The sequence below is a fragment of the Drosophila grimshawi genome, unplaced genomic scaffold, assembly GCF_018153295.1.
Source record: "Drosophila grimshawi isolate 15287-2541.00 unplaced genomic scaffold, ASM1815329v1 contig_1377, whole genome shotgun sequence".
Classification (NCBI taxonomy): domain Eukaryota; kingdom Metazoa; phylum Arthropoda; class Insecta; order Diptera; family Drosophilidae; genus Drosophila; species Drosophila grimshawi.
The window spans coordinates 22,092,534-22,113,659 of NW_025062900.1; the positions used below are offsets into that span (position 1 = coordinate 22,092,534).

Consider the following 21,126-nt stretch of genomic DNA (forward strand, 5'->3'; position numbering starts at 1 on the left):
TACATCCTTGAGCTGATTGGCCCCATAATGCATGTGGGCGTTCTGCTTGCACACACAAACACACACACACCCACACACATGGACAAAACATTGTTTCGTTTTTATCTCTTAATTACATTTTCATCTTGATGCTTGCCTTTCAATGCCTTCAACTCCACAAGTTTAATTAACGCGCCAGTAGCTGCCACGCTGCTGCTACCCGATACGTCTAAGGAGCATGTCCTTTCAATATAGACACCATTTCATCCTGCTCTAGTGCACAACTTTATGAGGCTACATAATTGAATTGTTATGGCTTTTAACGTGTGCTCGTTTGATAGTTGGCTATTTAAAGACAATGTTTTCTATAAAATAAAGATAGATAATATAGTTCTAATAATCTAAGGACATTTCATTAATATATTTATTAACGATATATCTTTGAGATATGAGAAATAAAACTGACATTGGAGAATGAATGTGTATGAAATTCAATTTAGAAAATATTTCCATGCTTACGGATGAAATATTTTCTTTATTAAGCACAACATTACGACTTCAGATATTTCATAACAAAAAAGTCTCTTTGATCTGTAGGCTTTGTCATTATTTTTTTTTTTTTCATTTTTATTAGACATTTATTTTATCTCTGACTATAAATATTTTCAAAATAATAAAGCTTGGAAGCACTTACTAAAAGACAAAACATTTATATTTGATTAAACTCTTGAGAAAAGTACTTTGCTACATTTGACAGCCGCAAACTAAAATTTGCCATAATAAAATATTCGTACAGCAGTAATTTCCTACTGAATACATTTATCCTTGGCATGCCATTTTAAATTTGCACGAACTTTTAGGCAATAATATCGTCACACTTGGCTTTTATTCGCCACAAACAACGTTTATCAATAAAGGCACAGACAAATACTATTTTGAGAATATTAAGTAGCAAAGTATTCTTACGCGACTACTATCTACAGGAAAACCATGTCCTTGACTTGTCATTTGAGTGCTGGCATGCAAATGTGGCTGATACCTTAAAAACTGAAAGACAAGAATAAGAAATAAAACCTTGCTGACATTTAGCATATGTTGCCACAGTTATTTATTACACTTGCGATTAGTTTAACCTCAATTTCAACTTTGTGCATTTGTTCCACTCCACAAAACTTATCCTATTCTGATACTTGAGTGTCCTTCAAATTTCTGATTTACAGCTAAGTTGCTGACGTTGAGAGTTGGGATTCTGATTGCCGAGTTTTCTTCGTAATAAAAACCGTTTTCTGGCTAAACTGTGAATTTTCTATAGCACATCTTCGATATCTGCAAGGGTGTTAAAACTTCGGCAGACCTCAGAAAACTATACATCCCCTATTTGGCTGCAGGTAGTAAACAACATTGAATATGCGTGGCAAGAACTTTTCAAAAAGCTTTCTTAGTGTTTCCATCAAATGATAGCCGCTGGTTAGCTTGGGCAAAAAAAAAAGAAGAGCTATCTTTTCTCTCGCACACTTTGTGCTGCTCAAGCGAACAAGGATAACTGTCGAATGTGAGCCATGAAAAATAATTGAAACCCAGCAACGCCATGAATTTGAGGCGTCTCTAGTTGCTGCATGTGTCGGCAATTTAATTTATTAAATGCAACAGCTTTTTGTAACTAATGAAAATGTACTTAATTTGAGACTCTCTTCGCTCAAATTACTTGGAACAAGAACGCTTTCTGCTTAACTAACCCCCCCAACCTGCCTGCCACAAGACGTTAAAAGGGGCGTGGCATCCTTGTGCTCTTGTATTTCAGGCGATGCACATACACCATTATTGTTTTCCGCCAATGTTGCTGAAATAGTCGAACAGCATTTCTCATGTTGTAGACAACAATATTTGTTACTTCCGCCAGACCGGGAAACTGCTCGACTTTTCCGCTCGACTGCATTCCAAAAGTGAAACAGCTGCAACTTTTACGCTTTCGCTTTTTTAGCCTGCTGAAAATGGGGCACGGCGAACAAGAGCAAGCTGCCAACAACTGCAACTGGCGTCCACGAAAGTTGCCAAGTTTTGGAGGTGAGCCACGGTGGGCAATTTAACTGTTGCAATTACTAACAATTGCGGCAACTCTTGCCACGCATAAAAGTAAAAGCTGTTGCACTTAGAGGCGGGCACAAAGCTCCACTTAACAGGCACAACACATCAGAACAGCAGATAATGCGGCACTTATCCAAGTTTTAGCCACTCTTTTAACTAACTTTCTGTTGGCAATTTCAGACTGGCTTAGTTGCACAAAAGTTAAATACTTTTTGGTCATGTTTGACTCACGTTAGCACCAAATGGCACATTCAAATATTATTATTATCGAAACATGAACCAAATTACGAGAAAATGTAAATTATGGAATAAAATACGTTTAAATTTTTATTTAATATACAATATCCAATTATTGAAAGTAATAAACAAGTTTGATGAGTTTTATTTGTTTCAACATATTTATTTTGCTTTAGGCCAACAATTTTTCACCAAACCACAATCCGCACTACAATTTCTTATGTGTCTCAATTTTCTCTGTTTGTGCAATCAGTTGAAAATGTAATAAATTGCAAATATGTAGGAAATGAAATGGAAATGCACATTTAGCAATATTTTCTACCCTTGCATCAATAAATTCAAACACACAACACAATAATAGCAATTCAAAGAATGTGAATGTGAATATTTTAGCTCTTTGTATTTAATTATTTTGGGTCTACCTGCCAAACCAACTTTGCAGGTTACCACAACAAAGTCGAAAAGTGCACACTTTTCACTGCATTGTGAAAAGAGTTTGAAATCTGATTTGGTCAGTGTTTGGGTTTGGTTTTCAATTGGTGAGTGAAAAACATATCTGCTAACACTCAAATCGAAATGCAAATGCTATTAGCGCTGCACTGGCTTAAAAACTTTTACATAATTAATAATTCATAATAAATTGATGCAAAAATGCGCCAAATAGAAAATAGTCCTGTATTAGAAATGTAAATTAAATTTGTGCTTGAATTTCATTAGATGTGCCGCAGTGCAAACAAATATGGAGAACACAGCAACAACTAATGCAAAATATGCAAATATTTTTATTTATATTTGTTATATTTGTTTTTCAAATAAGACCAACAATTGCCATAGCAACCAGCTGCAGCAACAATGCTGACAGACACTTTAAGTCTCAGCCTTTGCATTGCTGTCAGTTTAATAAAGTGGTTATTGTTGTTCTTGACTGTCAAAGGAGTAGCAGTTTAATGCATTGGTAGGAAGAAGCATGTCAAACATATACTTTTCAGTTTCTAATTAAATTTTATGGTTGCCGCCAGCAAAAGTTGCAACTTGAGTGCTGCTAATGATGATGTTGCTGCTACAGTTTGCTGATAATGCAAGCTGCTTACTAATTTATACATGACATGCTCCACAACAAAAGTCGTGTAAGTGTGTGGCAGATACAGTCAGCCCATAGCTTCCACAGACAATGCCAGTTCATTTATCTACGAGTCTGCAACACAACAGCAACAGGATGCGTGCGAGACACACGAACGGCCGACAACAGCAGCTGGATGGCAATCAATAAATCCCAGGCCCTAGCTCCTGTTGATGCATAAATGCACAGAAACTCACACACACATATATATATATATATATGTATAGACAGACACACACAGACATCTCTCCACGCATACACACACATTCTGTGTGGGTTGATTGCTGACGTCCGAACTGCAAAATTTTCGCATCAGTAGCAGGCGCAACAGCAACAGTAATGGCACACAGCAACTGGTTGTTGCCATGACGACCGCACCAGGAGCTAAGGGATGCTTTTGGAGTGGTGCGGGGCGGGCCATTGCACCCCATGCGGCTCCAGCTCCAGCACCAGCTCCAGTTTCAGTTTTGAGTTGAAGCTGCTGACGTTTTGCTAATGGAAAAGTACAGTTGAGCCAAAGAGCTCCTCAGGTGGCTCGGGTGTTGCCAGGTTAACACTTGCTAACCGAAGTGCCCTAAACATGCATTATATATGCGATATATAAACCCCAGATGCACAATGCCAGAGTGCGCATTTAGATTGACTGATGAGCATAGTTTGCTACACAAACCAGAGTTTGACTTTTTGTAAAAGTATGTAAATAATAACTGTTTGTTGAGGTTTCTCAGTTAGCCTTACACCTACATACGTTTTAAACTCAGAAAAAATCGTCATCAATTTTAGAAATTCATCATACGTTTGTCGCCAAGGGTAACTCACCTTATTATGTATGAAAGTAAGTTTCTGAAACCCAATTCTTTTTTCACTTTCAGTCTAACTTTTTCTAAAATGTAGATATATATCTCATTTTCAGAAGAACAAATCAAGTAGTTTGTTATCTATATTAAATTAAAAATTTGTATTTTAAGATTCTAAATTTACAGATCAATTTAAGTAGCTTATAAATTTATATAATTGATTTTAAGCCAGCGCCCCATTTGATTAATTTCTTCACAATAACAATATACTTTTAAAAAATAAAAAAAACTTGATAATTATGAGATTTTCGACTTAGGGAACTTTTTTAATTTTTAGACATTTTCTTTATATTTATAAGTTAGTTCTAACAACAAGAACAGCTTTCTAGTTTTCGGGGCGATTTTCATTTTAAATTTTCTAAAATTCTGTGCGATGCAAATCTTGCAACGGAAATTTACATGGCATTAGAAAGAACTGAAAAAGTCAAATGATAATTAAGTTTTCATGTACAAAGCAAGCACAAATATGAATATAATTCAGGATTATAATAAAGTTTTTGTTTCGATGTGTAACGGTAATTTGATTACCTAACTTAAACTCGTTTAGCTTGTCACAGTTTTGTCTGTTTCCGGTCAAACTATCGAGTGACAAAATACAAGCACACACACACACACACACACACACACACACCACACACACAGGCACATGCAAGTTTATATAAGCCTGTAAGAGTTGTGTGTGGTTTTACAATGGGTGCAATTGGTTTATGCTCGACACGAAACTAGTTAAAAACATGGTTGCACTGCAAATCTTGTTAAAAGCTGGCCAGCAAGGCAGATTTGGGATTTGGATTTAGTTTGTCGTGCAAACTTTTTAATTAAACTAGTATATTTGTTGCTGTTGTCGCACGCATCGAGAGTGTCCCCAGAGTGTGTGCAGTGCGTGTGTGGCAGTGTTACAAAGTGGTTTTTTTAATGCCTGTTTGTGACTTACCAACATTGCCCTCCGCCTGCACAAAATCTCCATGCGTGGCCAGCAACAGCAGCAGTAGCAGTAGCGTTGCCCACGAACCAAATTGCAGCTGCCTCGAGGATTTCCTCAGTGCGTCCAGATTGATGCATAGGCGGCTCAGGCCGCTGCCGCTACGCAACGCTGATTTTGACGTTGACGTTAACGTTGCTGCTCTGCTCCTGATCAATAGACGACGGTGCTGCTGCTGCGATGTGGTATGCGTCGTCTGAGTTCGCAATTGTTGTTGTTCAAGCTCAAATTCTTGTTGTTGCTGTTGCCGTTGCAATAGCTGCTTAAACCATGCTCCTTGTTCTTGTTGTTGGCACACGGCTGTTCCTCTACCTGCCACCTGCTGCTGCTGCTGTTGCTGTTGCCCTCTAGTTGTTGTATTGTATTGCTGCCACACTTGTTGCTGTTGCTGTACATTGCTTGCCATGATAATCGGCCCACCTGTAAGAAAATATGGTGGTTGGGGCATTACTTATTTGTCGGTTTTCCCTACGGAAATTGGCAAAAATGTAACTGAATATTTAATATAATTTTTACAGTGGCACAAATATATGTTTTCAGTAGTAAACTTTCAAGCATTCGACCTTTGACCACTTTGCATTGCCAACAAAATGTATTTACTTAAATAAAATGTTTTTTCCACTTCGTGCATTAATCATTTCATCGCATTTGTGGCATAATTTGTAAAGAGAATCCCCGCTGTCTAAAAAATTATCAATTTCCGCAGAGGTTGCAACAAAAAAAAACTTTACAATTTTAATCATTTATCATGCGCACGATAACAGGAAAGACTAGCTGAGTCTTGGAAACACTGTGCGCTCTGCGTGAGTGGGTGTACAAATTTAAGTAAACGTCTTTTTGCTTTCCTGTATTGCTCACAATGTTTAGTTCAATATGTACAATACACAATCAACCTACATCCTTGGCGCCTTGGGGATACACACATTTAAGGTTAGGGGGGCCGTGTGAAGTTGTTCAGTATTGTTGCGCTGCAGTTTCCGGATTTTTCCCAGCGCTCCTTTTGTGCGCCCTTACAAATAATTCTTCCTGTTTATATGGTAATAAATGTCAGGCTTCATTTTCCAAAAGCGCCAGAAACACACTGCCAAAAGGGAAATTGATTTTCCTTGCCGCTTCAGTGGGCAGGCCGTCGTTACCTGCCCCATTCTTTCCCTTCTCCTTCTCCTTCACCATCGATACCTTCTCAGGGGTCCTTTTCTCATTGGCTTACATATTTTCTCGAAACGGAGGTCTTAAACTACGCATTGTATTTCATATTATTGCTAAACACTGGACTGGGCACTGTCTCATCAACTGTCGCCCCGTTACACACAACTCTGCTCAAGCTTAATCCCCGCGTCCCAACCAAAAACAAAACAACAACAACAAAAATGTCCACAAAATGTTGAACAAGGTGTGACGAAGGCCATGGAAAAACAAAAAAAAAAAAAAAACCGATATACAATTACCTGTCAATCTGTCCTAAGTCAAAGGAAAACTATAAAATAAATAAATGCCAAACTTTTATAGCTAGGCGAATAAATATGGGTGTTCGTTTTTTCTTTCTTTCCCTTTATCAAATAATTCTTTTATTTGCTGAGGGAATACACTAAATGCTGACCAATGTGATGAACTGTTTTAATAAAATGCAAAAAGCTTCCCTTAAGATGTTTGACAATAGAGGGGTTAATTTGTTAAAGATTGGGTTAAGTAAAAGTCTTAGGTTTTGCATAATTTATATGGGATTTGGGTCACAAAGCAGTTAATAAAAATGAATAAGAAATAAATGTTCAAAAATTCAAAGTAATCTGGTATTCAAAGTATGCGTCTTATTTAATTCAAATATACATTTTTACATCTTCCAATATGATACCTTTTCAATCCTTTATTCTGATACGAAATGCACAATAGTTCATTTAGTATTCATTTTACAAGGGTTAGATTAGACTTTATTCTTTTTTGACGGCTATCAAGCTAATAAAAGCTTCTTAGCAAAAATGTTTGTGATAAAAAACCATGAAAAAGAACTTAATTAATTTAATTTTTAGTCGATAATGATAATCAATGAAAAGTGCAGATTAGTCAATAATAAACATCTAACTAAAGAAAAGACTAACACATAAAAGATAAGCAAAATAACCATAAAATGGGCAACAATATTAAACCAAAATTTGTATATAGCCTGAGGAATATTCAAGACTTGTTTTAATTTAAAGTTAATTATAAATTTAAATGATGCCAATAAATTACAAGGGAACTCAGTTGTTAGCCTGCTGAACTGTGAAATTGAACGAATGCCGAGTATTGTGAATAAAATGAATATATTCGTAATTACGTATTCTGTTTGCTATGTGCTATTGGCGCAGAAGTTCAACTTTCTTGGAATTAAATCAAGTTTCGGTCGTCCTTTCTTGTTCTACTTGCACACCCACACACAAACACAGAAGTCAAAACCCTTTAGGATACCAGCACATCATATGTTTTCAATCATTTCGCATAAGCTGCATGATTAATGTGCTTACAGATTCGTTCCCACCCAAGCAGGACTTTATTGCCTTGACATAGTTATTCCCAGGACGTAGCGATGGCTATTATTCCTTTTCACTCTCGGATTCGTCTTGGCTCTTTCATTTTTCATGCGTCTCCCTATGCCATTACACTCTGAGAAAAATATGACCTAGAACTAAAAAAACCGAAAATCTTTCGACGCCAAAGCCGGATCATCTTATTATTTTTTATTTCTATGAATTGTAGTAAGAAAGTTTCGAAAAAGGATTTGCTTTGAAAAGGAGCAAAACTACTCTCCTTTCAAGATTTATTTTCATATTTTTTGAGTGTAGATGCGAAAACTAAACTTCACTAAACTGGGCCTCAATAAGTTGAACAAGCCTTCGGCGTCCCATTGCCGCATGACATTGCAACATATGCGGCGGCATAATTAATCATCGCTCGAACGTGCCAGCCTCAAAGTTTTCCCACCCAGCCCACTGAAGCCTACACCCCCCCAAAAGTCCGCAGGCAAAGCCTGGTGCTCGGAAAACTTACATAAGCTCTTTATAATATTATGTACTAATATGAATTTATTGCGCGTAAACGGAATATTTGATTAGCCGACAACTAAAGAATCAAATTAAGTGACGCCGCAAAGCGTTCTACATCATTTTGCTTAGTATCTTTTAGTTCACCATTTTATAATTTATGCAACTCAATTAAAAGCCCACCTAGCGATAAACTTTAATAACTGCAAAATGCTGAGCATTCCACCTTTTATTTAAAGTCCACTTTCCACCTCATGTCCCTCTTTAATTAAAAATGCCGAGCAATTAAAAACGCATCAGTGTCTGCAGGAAGGCAGAAGAAGAAAAAATAAATAAACGGAGCGCAAAAAAAAAAACAAAGTTGCACAGACAAAATGAAAACTACGTAATAAAAACGAGTAAGTGCCGTTCCTGGCTTTGTCCACGACAAAGAAAAACTCTACTAAATTCCCATTCAATTTTCAATTCTTAACGAACGATTTTAAGCAATGGAATAAATTATTAATGGCTTTCAATAACACTCAAATCAGTGGATTATAATCTGGATATTAAAACCCAATTGCCAAATACATTTTCTAATCTTGCTCATTTGATTTAGTCACCCAATTTTTGAAGAAAAAAAGTGAAAATCAATATTATTGTTATCAAATAGTGGCTGTAAACATTTTCAAATACTCTAGCAACAAGTTTATGAGAAAGTTTATATTTAAATTAAGAGCAAACTGCTGCCTTAAGTTGCATATAGACATAAATACGAGTATGTCCTTTAATTGCGCGGCACCGCAAGTGCACTTGTTTCAATGAGTCTGTTGCATGGCTGCATGCCGCAAATGCCACAGCTATGGCCAGAGGAAGCGCCTTTATTTCTTTTGCCATTTTTCGGTTAAGTACACGCAGTTCCAATTCACTGCCCCGCCTCTCCATCCTCTTTGGCAGCCATACGCCTCGTTGCGCGCATAGCTGCAATTAAAATTCTGGAAAATTACTTTAAAATACATTTGTTGCGCTTGTCAACTGGCTGCGTTGCTGTTTTTCTCTGCGCTTTTTGTGCATTGTTCGCTCCACTTCCGCCAAACACATTGCAGCCCTTATTCCCCCATCGTGCCCCCTTTCCATAGCAAAGCCATTGCCTTTCTAGTCACATCCGTTTGGCTTTTGTCAGCACATATTGCGCCCCGAAGCGACAGGCTTTAAATTTGCACTCAACTGCGGTATGACTCCCACAATTCCCCGAACCCCCATCTCCTCTGCACATATTCACTGCTTTGTCACCAGCAGCATTTTCGCTTTCCACACTTTGCAATTGGCTTACTCCTTATCCTTAGCTTGCACATATATAGACATATTTATATATATATAAGTATATATATACATATACATATATGTATATATATTTTTGGGCTTGATGCTTTCAGTCATTGAATTTCAATCAAATTTGCTGCGATAGCCACAAAATGCTATTGGCTTTGGCTATACAAATTTGAAGACTCTGCTGCCAAATGCAGCTACAAATCGTTTAATCCAATTAGGCAACGCAAAGTAAAATGCTGCAAGTGATTACGCTTTGGTCCGATGGACCGGGTTAAGAGCAGATTTTTTTGTTTTTTTTTAATGCACAAGCAGGCGCTCTAAAATGCAAACTTTTGTCGAAAGTCGAATAGTCTTGCAAATAATTCACATTGGCTCAAATAGTACACAAAATATAACATTTTAAGCAGGTCTAAATAAATATACGAGATGGGGGTACCTTTACAGATTATGGATGATAAGGCAGGTGCACAAGTAATTTTACAAGATTTTCTCCTACGTTCGAGGAAACAGGCTATCGGTGATCGCCATCTTCAAGTCTGTAGGCCCCACAAATATCGATAAATTAATCGTGGTTAGATCAAATGTTGCCATATCGCAAAAATTTCGTCATTTATTCATTTACATGAAAACTTCAAAAGTTAGACTAGAGCGTTTTATAGCGCTGTTATTGTCCACAACAATATTACCAAAATAAATCAATCATTAACAAATTGTAACACGTCCAGTGTTTCGCAGTGGGCAACCTTGGCTAGCTCAGTATTCCCAGAGGTGGGTAACTCCAACCCTGCCCGTGGACGGTACAGACAAAAAAAAACTCGACCTGCACAACACTACATAAAGACCTATATGCACACACAAAAACAAACGAAACAGCTGACGGGCCTGGTGTTTATGGCCACGACGTACCCGCCCTTCCTGCAATGGGTTTGCACGGATTCGAATTGCCAATCGCCCTTATTGTAGTTGACGACTAATTTATTCCATGCTCCCGGTGATTCTCCCCTGTATTTAACTTACTCACAGATCATCGTTATTTCCTTACAATTTATTAACAAACATTACATGGTATGAAGTATTAATTACTGAATACGCCGCTAGGTAGCGTTGTATTCTGCAACGGCTATTCAATTTTGAATTTAAATCGGGAATCTTGCCAAATCCGATAAAACCAAAATAAAAAAAAATGGAACAAATATGACTATTACTTTAGGTGGTCCTCAATCCCTATCCTACCCTATTAGAGCTCCAATATAAGTATTCGGTGTATGGGGGGGCTCGTGCAAAAAGAAATGGATTCTGCAATTTGGCAAAAATCCGGACGCCGGATTTTGTTGACGAACACGGTCAACTTAGAAATTTAAATAATTATTAGATGCATGAATAAATAAATACAGTAACGTAAATAACGAATAGCTTAACACAACATTCAACAAATTTGCTTAATCTAACATTCAACATTTACATAAATATACTGGAGTAGGGGTGGGTGTGCTGGAGCACTGCTCACATGCGCGCAGTCGACTCGCACCTTTTTTTTTGACATGTGTTTCTCTTTGTCGTTTTTTTTCTTTTTACAATTTGTAATTTAATTTGGACTCTGGGTCGATTGCGCGTACTGCGCTCGAGCTACGCGGCTGGTTACTAAAGGCTTATCCCGATGGCACTTATTCCACATCGGAACGCACTCACCGGCTGAAGAAATACCGTCGGTGCGCTTGCGCGCTGCCAATATCAGGGTATGGTGTATTCGCCCAGTGTTTCCTCGCAGTAGCTTCGAGGGCGTATCCAGCAATCTTTGCGCGACGGCCAGGTCGTTGTTGCATCAACTTCGGAGCATATGACATAAATTGCACAATTGCGGCGTGACCTGCCGTCGGCCACCTAAGCATAAACCACAAAATTAGCACAGCACAACATTTATTCAAACAGGCACACTTACGCCGAATTTGGCTTCACAAGGTCTATCGAATATGGAGAGTCAAGGCACTCCTGAATGTACTTCAACATTCGATCCGTACGGCACACAAATTTAAGCGCTATGGACCACGACCTGCCTCACTGCGTTTTTTCTCTTTTCCACATGTGTTCTTGTCCCTAACCTTCAACGCGCCACCTTGCGGAGAATGTCCTCACATGTTGCTGACCCTGCCAACTTGTTCCCGCTTTTCCGCAATGTGGACCTTTAAATCTCACTTTTGGTTGTGGCATACGATAATTGAGTATCGATATGTCTGCAAATGCAACACTGCACATGACTGTCGATCTACAACACTTCCTCTTTCTTTCTTCTTGAAACTTTTCTAGGTGAAGACGTCAGAAGGTCTGAGTGCAATTACTTTTTTCCAGACAATACACAAATTAATACACAATATTTTGAACTGAACTTTATGTTAAACAAATTGCAGCTCGTCATCTTTCCAGCGGGAAACTAATTTGGAATTTCTGTGAACACGATGGGTAACAAGAAAAGGATGAAAGAAGCAGCAGCCGCCAAGGCCGCTTCCGCTGCTGCTGCTGCTAACGTTGACGCAAAATCAGTTGCAGGTGCATCTATCAACAACATCAGCAACACTAACGTTGACGATGAAATTTCCAAGAAGTCGGACTTAATTGAAAATGTGGACGATGAGAAGTCCTTGTGCGAAGAATTGCAATCGAATGTCCCGAACTCGGGCAACACCTCACCCTCAACGGACAGCGATGATGAGACCTTGAGACCCATCCAAATATTTATTGATTGGCCTAAGATTGCGTCGATTGACGATATGAGGCGCATTCTGAATATGTCACATGACGAGAGGGAGTGCATTCCGAATCTGTCGAGTGACGAGACGGAGAGCATTCCGAATGTGTCGCATGACGAGAGGAAAATAATTCCGAATGTATCGCGTGGCGAGAGGAAGGCACGACGCCTACTCATGAAACTGGACTTGCAGCGCATTCCGAATGTGTCGCGATGCGTAAGAGCAACAATATGCTGCTGTACATCAATAAGCCGGATGTCTTCCAGTGCCGCAGGAGCAAGACATTCATATTTTTCGGTGAGGTGAGGTCGATCGATAATGCCTCAAATGCAGCCACTTCCCAGGCAGCCGAACGCTATATCAACGATTGGAGATCGTCGCATCAGTCACCGGATGCAATTATTGTGAACAACAGTGATGATGAGGACATTGATGTGCATGCACTTTTTTTTTACTCCGCAGCTCGCGGGATTCCATGAATAAGTTACTAAATATAAAGATACCGCACGATCTCCCTGCGGAACTTGTCGCAAGACAATTAGAGGGTCATACCCCTGACGGAGAACGACCCTTGCGTGTGGTAGACAATCCTCCACACCCTGCTGCTGCAGCAACAAATAGGAGAGTGCCGCAGGCACGAGGAACTCTGGCTGTGAGGCATGGGAGGCCGATGGCTGGTACACCCAGACCCAGAGCGAGGCAAGGCGCTCGGCGCCCAGAGAGGAAGGGAGAGCTCCTGCCACCAAGGGGTCAACCCGGTGGGCTGGATGACCCGAACCGGAGAAATCTCTGCGGTTCAAGGGTCAAGTGGTACCTCCGGTACCTCCAGCGGGGACTCAGCCCCGATGAAGCTCTGAAAAAGGCCAAAGAGCCCAGGGAGGAGGTTGCAGCACCTGCGCCAGCCTCGAAAAGGCGGAGCAGCAGTCTCACACCTCCGGTGGCCACCCCCAAGAGGATGTCCCCGGGGGTTGTGGGCGCTGCCCGCGGCTCGGCAGCGGCAAAGGTGCTGAAGAACAATGGAGCAGGTAATCTGGACCTGCGCCCAAGCACATCGCGTGCAGCGGCAACGAAGCCCAGCTCGCCGACACCCACCGAGCCTCGCCTGTCCTATGCACACATGCCAAAAAAGGTAAAGGTGGCTGTGTTGCCCGTGGGCTTCCCACGGGTCATGCTCAGTCACGGAGATTTATCTGTGTTGGAAGAGGCCATCATTGACGAAGTCATTGCGTCTGATGGAGATGTCGCGGTCTCATTCGTGGGCATTCACTTCCGGGTTGGATTCCTGGTAATTGAATGCTCCGATGAGATCTCAGCCGATTGGCTAAGGATCGCAACTTCGAGGCTACAGTCGTGGAAGGGCGTGCCCCTTGAGTGCAAGGTGGGGGACGACATAACGTCGCCCCACTGCATCACACTGTTCTGCCCCAGGAGTGCAGTTCGGTCTACCGAATCCCTGTTGGTTCTGCTGAGGAACCAGAACAGGATCGAGACCGACACCTGGAAGCTGATCTCCAGGAGGAACGAGGGTGGAGGAGCCCTCCTGGTGATCGGGATAGATGAACTATCCAAGAATGTAATTGTGGAGAAGGGGCACCAGGTCTTCTTCCGTTACGGGACCATCCCCGTAAGCGGACTGAAAAAGAAGAAGACTGGAGAAAGGCCCCAACCTGCTCCAACGGGCAACACCACCACATCGGACAGGGCAGTCCGACTGCGCAGCCCACCGACCCGTCGGAGGACCTCGCAGATGACGAAGAACTAGCAGATGCGACGCTCTGCCAGGCGGAGATGCTGGGGGACGACGATATCCCCATGTCCTCGCAGGAGCTGGAGGAGGAGCTGCAGGATGCAGCTGCAGCTGACGTCACTATGACGAGCAGCGGTGACGGGGACAGCTCCAGGCCCCATTCACCGTGTCAGCTAGCCTCCCAAAAGTAGATGTCAAAGGGCATCAACACAGGGCTAGCTCAGGTAAACATCCACCGAGCTAAGACAGCCTCGGCGGTCTTAGCAAGGATGTTTACCAACAAACACCTTGGGCTGGCCCTAGTACATCAAGGGCCTGTTCACAGTCAACTCAAAGGTAATCTGGGATCGGAGAGATCCAGCACCCAGAGCTTGTATCATGGTAAGGAAAAGTATTAACTTTACTATCCTTTGAGAATTCCTGACTAGAGACTGCGTTCCCATACTGGTGTACACCAAGGGCAGCGCGGTCTCTATTGTTATCGTATCCGCATACTTCGCAGGGGATGCACCCTGCCCACCACCAGAGATCGAGAAGCTGGTGGAGTACTGCAGGAAAGAGAAGATGCCGGTGCTCATCGGATGCGATGCCAATGCGCACCATACTATATGGGGCAGCAGTGACATCAATCTAAGGGGTGAGTGCCTAACTGATTTTATTTTCAAATATAATCTAGAACTAGGTAATGTCGGATCTACACCGACATTTGTCACCAGGATCAGGGAAGAGGTGCTAGACATCACTCTGATCAATCGGTCCCTAAAGCCTCACCTTAGGGACTGGCATGTTTCCCAAGAGGAATCCATATCTGATCATAGGACTATCCTATTTAATGTAAAATTAAATGCGGATAGTAGCACACCAAGTCGCAACCCTAGAAAAACTAACTGGGAAGGGTACAAGTCGACCCAAGGACTTTCCCTAGCCAACGGCCTGTCTGGTAATCCCAGAAGGCCGCTAGAGCTTGACAGGGCTATTGGTGACTTCAATAAATGCATAACCAAGGCATTTGAAGATAACTGCCCGGTAGGGAAAAAGTACATGGAAAAAGATGCCCCATGGTGGAACGACAGCCTAGAAAGGCTGCGCGTGACCACACGTCGCCTCTTCAATAAGGCAAAGAGGGACGGAATATGGGAGCAGTACCGTGAGAGCCTGACCTCCTATAATAAGGAGATAAGGAAGGCCAAACGGAAGAATTACAGAAACTTCTGCGAAGGCATAGTTAGCACAAGCGAAGGCGCCAGGCTCCATAGAGCACTGGCGAAACGAGCGCCTGATGCGAACTTAGCACTGAAGCGTGGGGATAACTCTTTTACGAGCAGTGATCTGCAGAAACTAGCATTACTCTTCGAGACACACTTCCCAGGAAGTACACCCCTGCAGGAAGAGGCTGTCGAGAGGGAAAGTAGATACAGGCCGTCAACTGACGACTAGGCATGCGCCAAGTCGACAGTCTCAAGGGAGAGACTTAATTGGGCAGTTGGAACATTCCAACCCTATAAGTCCCCTGGAATGGACGGCATATCGCCAGCCTTCCTTCAAACGGGACAGGAAATACTTTTCTCCCGTATTAGGAAAGCATTAGTAAGTAGCCTAGCCCTCGGATACATACCGGGCGCATGGAGAAGAGCTAGGGTAGTCTTCATCCCCAAGGCAGGGAAGAAAGACATTACCAGCCCAAAGTCCTTCAGACCCATCAGCTTAACATCGTTTTTACTGAAAACGTTGGAAGAGCTGGTGACTATAAAATCAGAAGCACTTTGCTTAAACAAAGGCCGCTGCACCCAACGCAGCATGCATACAGAGTAGGCAATTGCGGCAATTGATAATAAGGAAGTAGCACTGTGCGCCTTCTTAGATATAGAAGGTGCTTTTGATAACACATCTCACGATGCAATCAATGCTACTCTGGACTGCTAGGCCTGGACCATACCACCAGCAGATGGATACTGGCACTGCTACGGTCCAGACAAGCCACGGCATCATTACATGATAGCACTGTAACAGTCCTAACCACCAAAGGCTGTCCCCAAGGGGAGGTGTTGTCTCCGCTACTCTGGAGTCTGTTAGTAGACGAACTACTAAACAGACTTGCCAACAGTGGTATTCAATGGCAAGGTTATGCCGATGACATTGTTATCACAGCGCTAGGCAAATTTGAAGAATCACTCTGTGACATTGTCCAGTCAGGGATAAGGATAACGTATGACAGGTGTAGGGAGGTTGGACTCAACCTAAATCCTACGAAAACAGTCATCGTCCCCTTTACCAGACGACATAAGTTACAGAGGATGAGACAAATATGGCTCTCAGGGACCCTACTAGAAACAAGTAGGGAGGTCAAATACCTGGGAGTCACTTTTGACAGCAGACTTAACTTTGGCACCCATGTGCAAAACACGATATTAAAGTGCTCCAGGGCGCTTTATACATGTCGTAGTATTGCCGGCAAATCATGGGGTACATCTCCAAAGATATTAAGATGGCTGTACCTGATGGTAGTAAGACCCATGTTAACCTATGGGGTGGTTGCATTGGGTGACAGGGCGCGGATGATCACCGTGAAGAAACAACTACAAAAGTTGCAAAGAATGGCCTGCGTATGCAGCTATGCGCACCTGCGCTACAATGGCCCTTGAAGCCTTAATGGAGCTCACACCACCACACCACCATCAGGGCACCGGCCTTGGAGTGGTGGGTCCTCGGGTATTTTACCATGAATCCCTGGGAACGCACACCAGCATATTTCAGGCTGAGTTCGTTCAAAGCTAGACCTGCTCGGGACTCACAACAGGCTCACCCTACGATGGGTCCCGGCTCATAGCGGGAAACGAGGCGTCTGACAAGCAAGCAAGAATGGGGGCAGAAAGGCCCCTAACAGGACCAGAACCGTATTGTGGCATAGGGAGACACACTATACGACTGGAACTTAGAAACGAGGAGAGACAGTGACGGCATCAGAGCTGGTCAGAGGCAGTAGGACTCCGACAAGCCAGATGCCTCCTTGGTGGTTATAATCTTGTACGTTTTAAATAGATTATAACCATGGGAAAGAACAATCTTAGGATACTTACCGGTCTATTGACAGGACACTGTAGACTAAGGAGTCACCTGAGAAAATTGGGTATACACAGTAGCGATCTCTGCAGGTTTTGTGAAAAAGAGGAGGAATCCTCGATGCACATCCTGACAGAATGTGTCGCCTTAATTAGAAGAAGAAGCAGCATCCTAGGGGCGCATGTTTTGAATTGCAAAGACATAGTAGACCTCAACCCAACAAAGATCCTCACGTTCGTAAGGGAGTTGGGGCTGATGGAAGAGCTATAGGCTCAGAAGGGGGGCACAATAGATCAAATAGGTCTCGGTACAGCTTCCCCCCTAATAATAATAATAATAACATATTTAAGAAATTTATTTACCTCAGTTAAATAAATTTCAAATATTTGATTCGGCCATCTAGCTAAACCGGTTCATGTATTTATTTTTGAAAAGATTCAGTAAATATTGACTTGTCTTATATTAATGCCCACCTTTGAGCATTGAATGAGACTTCGCCGACCCTATGAGTATATATATTCTTAATCAGCATCAGTATCCAAGTTTAACTTTTATGCCATCGGAAAATATGTTAACATAGATATCATTTAGCTACTATAGAAACTCTCAATCATAAGATCAGAGAGATATGTCAAACGTCTTCACAGCTATAACTTTGTCGAAGTGAACCGGTTTTTTAAAAGAATGCTTTTTCTCTTGCCTTTTTTCTTTTCCATTCTTTTGTTTCTTGACAGATGACATTCTTTGCAACTGCCATCTTTGAGCTCCACTGGTAACTTGGTCCTTACACACAATTGCTCAGCCTTAACTCCAGTTTTCCCAGCTATTTTACTATATTAATAAGCTTTTCATGAAAGTGTTTTTGCTGATGTTGTTATTACTGTTGGTTTTTTAGTTGCCAGGTGCTGGTGCCTTTCACTAGAACTTACTGAATAAGTATTCATTCAATTAAAATAGCTTTTGTTGCGCGCGGCTTCTTCTTTTGACGCTCTGTTGTCAAGCAGCCAGTCGTCCTTTCGCAATGCAAAGCCACTTAATAAATGGCGGACTCTAAATTCGGCTTAATTTCATTCAATTTGCAGCTGTCGACGGCAGCCGTAAAAAGGACTTTAGGTTTTGCATTGTGACCGAATTCGCGTCTCCAACAATTTTGTGCGTGAAAATGAGCAAAAATAAAACAGGCTCGAATTTTGTAAAAGAATGGGAGACGGAGCTCCTCAAGGTGATACCCTGTTCTGAAGTGTGATTAAACACAATAGGACCAATACATATACTTTTATTTATTACACATGATTTCTGCAGACAGCTAATTTTTTGTGCTTCACATTACCAAACACACTTTATGGAAATGTGTAATTAATCTACATCTTTGTGTAAAATAATGTGGAAAAATAATATAAATCATACGGCTACAGCGCATTTAGTGTATGCAGCATTATTAAACTCTGATACCGAAAATTTGTGAGTAAATTTGGTTTGTATGATGCCACTGATTGTCCGTCTGGACGAGCGCAACTCTTTTCCAAACCCTTAAAACTAGAGACTTGAAGCTGTGTTCGAGTCGGCCTAACTTTCCAAATGTTACCAGGATATCAATAACATCGATAATCGCAAATCGATAAAAGCGCATATCTCACACAATTTGAAAATGAGAGTCATCAGAATCGAAAGGAATGTTACTTGTAGCAGCCTTTCGAAAGGCGAAAACTATTTTCCTGCCACACCCTCTTCCATAAAAAAAAAAAAACCCAAGAAAAATCTATCGCAATTTTCAACCTAGAGTTTCCAAACTTGAAAGGTAGACTATGAGGAACTTCCTCCTCCCAAAGCACTCCCATAAATTCCAGTTCTCCTTTAATTTTAAAGCAAGGCTAAAAAAACTCGGATAGTAGAAATCACCTGCTAAGATTGGCAAAAATTGCAAATGCATATATCTCTTGCAAATTCAGACCCAAAGTGACAAAATTCACAAAGCACATCACAAGAAGGTTATTTTCCACCTATCTTAAGCTGATATTACACTGGTATAATAGAATACCGCAGACGATGACGACTGACTAAAACGTTCTAACTTGATATATAAACTGAGGTCAGAGATATGTTTGGAAGAACCTTAACCTTGTGATTAGGATTTTCTTTACTTAGAACGTGCACAGCTTGTAAGACACAAATTTTTTTCAAATCTTCTTCAAAGCCACAGGATTTCTATGTACAGCTGGCTGTAGTGAAAATTAAACCGGAAATTGATTAAGTTGTGCGCGCAGAGTTTTAATCGGCGTTCGCTAGACGCGTGCGAAATACAAAATCAACTGACAGGCACAGCCAGAAAAACAGATGCCACAAGCGAAGACACAGTCAGGGGCAGCTGTCAGAGATGGCTGCCATCACCTGGCCACATGGCAAACGCCTTACGCTTGAGTAAACAGCTTAAGTAGCCAGAAACAACTGTGGGGGACGTGCCGTAAACCGTGGGCCACATCACCACTCCCTCTCACCCCCTGCCCAACTTTAACGACTGTAACTTTCTACAAACAATTTCAAGTTTCGTAGCTTTTATGGCCGAAATATTGTGCATTTTAATACACTGCTTCCGAAGGGAAAGAGCTTATTGAATTTATTAGTAAGTGCTGATAAACATTTCTTAAATATCTGTTCCAGCCAAAATTTAAATCTCTCAAAGTAAAAGATAGATTATTCACGATCTTCTTTAAAAATCTTTCATAACTCCTTCTCATCGCAACGGTTTTGGAGTTCTTCTAATACACTTCGAAGCTCATGAATAAGATATCTTTTCTAAAACTGTATTAAGCGATGATTACACTAAGATAAGAGCATCGCACAGTCCGATACATTGCAAAGCAGACTCTGCGTTTTGGAGCAAGTTGTTTCTTGTTTGTTTTAAAATTTTGCTACCTTTGAGACTAAGTTTTGCGTTCGTTCTTCTTGAGTTTTAGGCCAAAAGTTTTGAGCCAGTTTCTAGTTATTTTTTCTTTATTTTTCAAAGGTTTTAAGATGTTTTCTTTGCGAATTTCTTGACCAAAATCCGCAAAGGATTTGTTCTTATGTTTTTTTTTTTTATCCTGCTTGTGGCTGTCAGTTGCTGTCTGTTTGAGCATAAAACCAGCAATGTCAGGGATACAAAGTTGGATGTGGCGAAATAGGCGTTTTATTCGCTTGGCCGACTCAGCACTGCAGGAGGCAGTCCATCACACTTTAAGACGGACTTTGGATATTTCCGTTATGTGTTTTATATTGTTGGTATATTCACAACGTTGGTGCTTGGTCGCATATTTGAGCCGGAAGTGTTGGCTCCCGGTATTCTGCTTGCCTGAGCACTTCGGAGTCCTATTATTGTGAAAATCGAGTGATTTAGGGCTACGTCCAGCTCATAAAGTCTGATGTAACTGACTCGCAAATGCTGCTGCCTAAGCCCCATCAATTGCTTTTATCGGGATTTTATTACTATACACAAATCATCATCATTTCATGGCTGGCGCAGGTAATAAGAAAAGAATCTATGGCAGCAGCACACTTTTTTATTCACAAACTCAAGAAAGAAATCAGTTACTTGCAGAAGCGCATATCTACAACATTTTTGCATATATATATATATATATATTTATATATATATGTAGGTTTATGTGCATTCATAAATCTCAGGACAATGCATTCTTGCTCGCTTCGATTTTCATGCTGCTCGCTTCTTTTTTTATGCATACAGAAAATATTTGCGTCCATTGACAGTAGTTTGTTCAATAAGAAAAGTGGTTTTGGTTATAAAAAGTATATATTCATTCAAGGTATATTCAATATCATTGGGAAGTTGTTGCATTTTTTATTTGTAATCGGTACGTTTCACTAGTACCGAAGGGAGTTCTGCATAAAATTAAGTAAACATGATATCCGGCCAGACCATCCTTTATAATCTCTGATATTTTATTGTACCTGTTAAATACTTTTGCACAACTTCATTTCAGCATTATAACC

General features: G+C 41.1%; 1 protein-coding gene across 2 annotated transcripts in view; it reads right to left on the minus strand.

The window, feature by feature from the left end:
- The window catches only part of LOC6566749 (receptor-type tyrosine-protein phosphatase-like N), a 49,157-nt gene that overhangs the window by 17,588 nt on the left and 10,443 nt on the right, over positions 1 to 21,126 (minus strand). For both annotated transcript variants that reach the window (XM_032739721.2, XM_032739720.1), the window contains one exon: positions 5,213 to 5,680. In XM_032739721.2, the coding sequence (XP_032595612.1) occupies positions 5,213 to 5,666 (454 nt within the window). In that variant the 5' untranslated portion in view covers positions 5,667 to 5,680. The remainder of the gene's footprint in view (positions 1 to 5,212; positions 5,681 to 21,126) is intronic.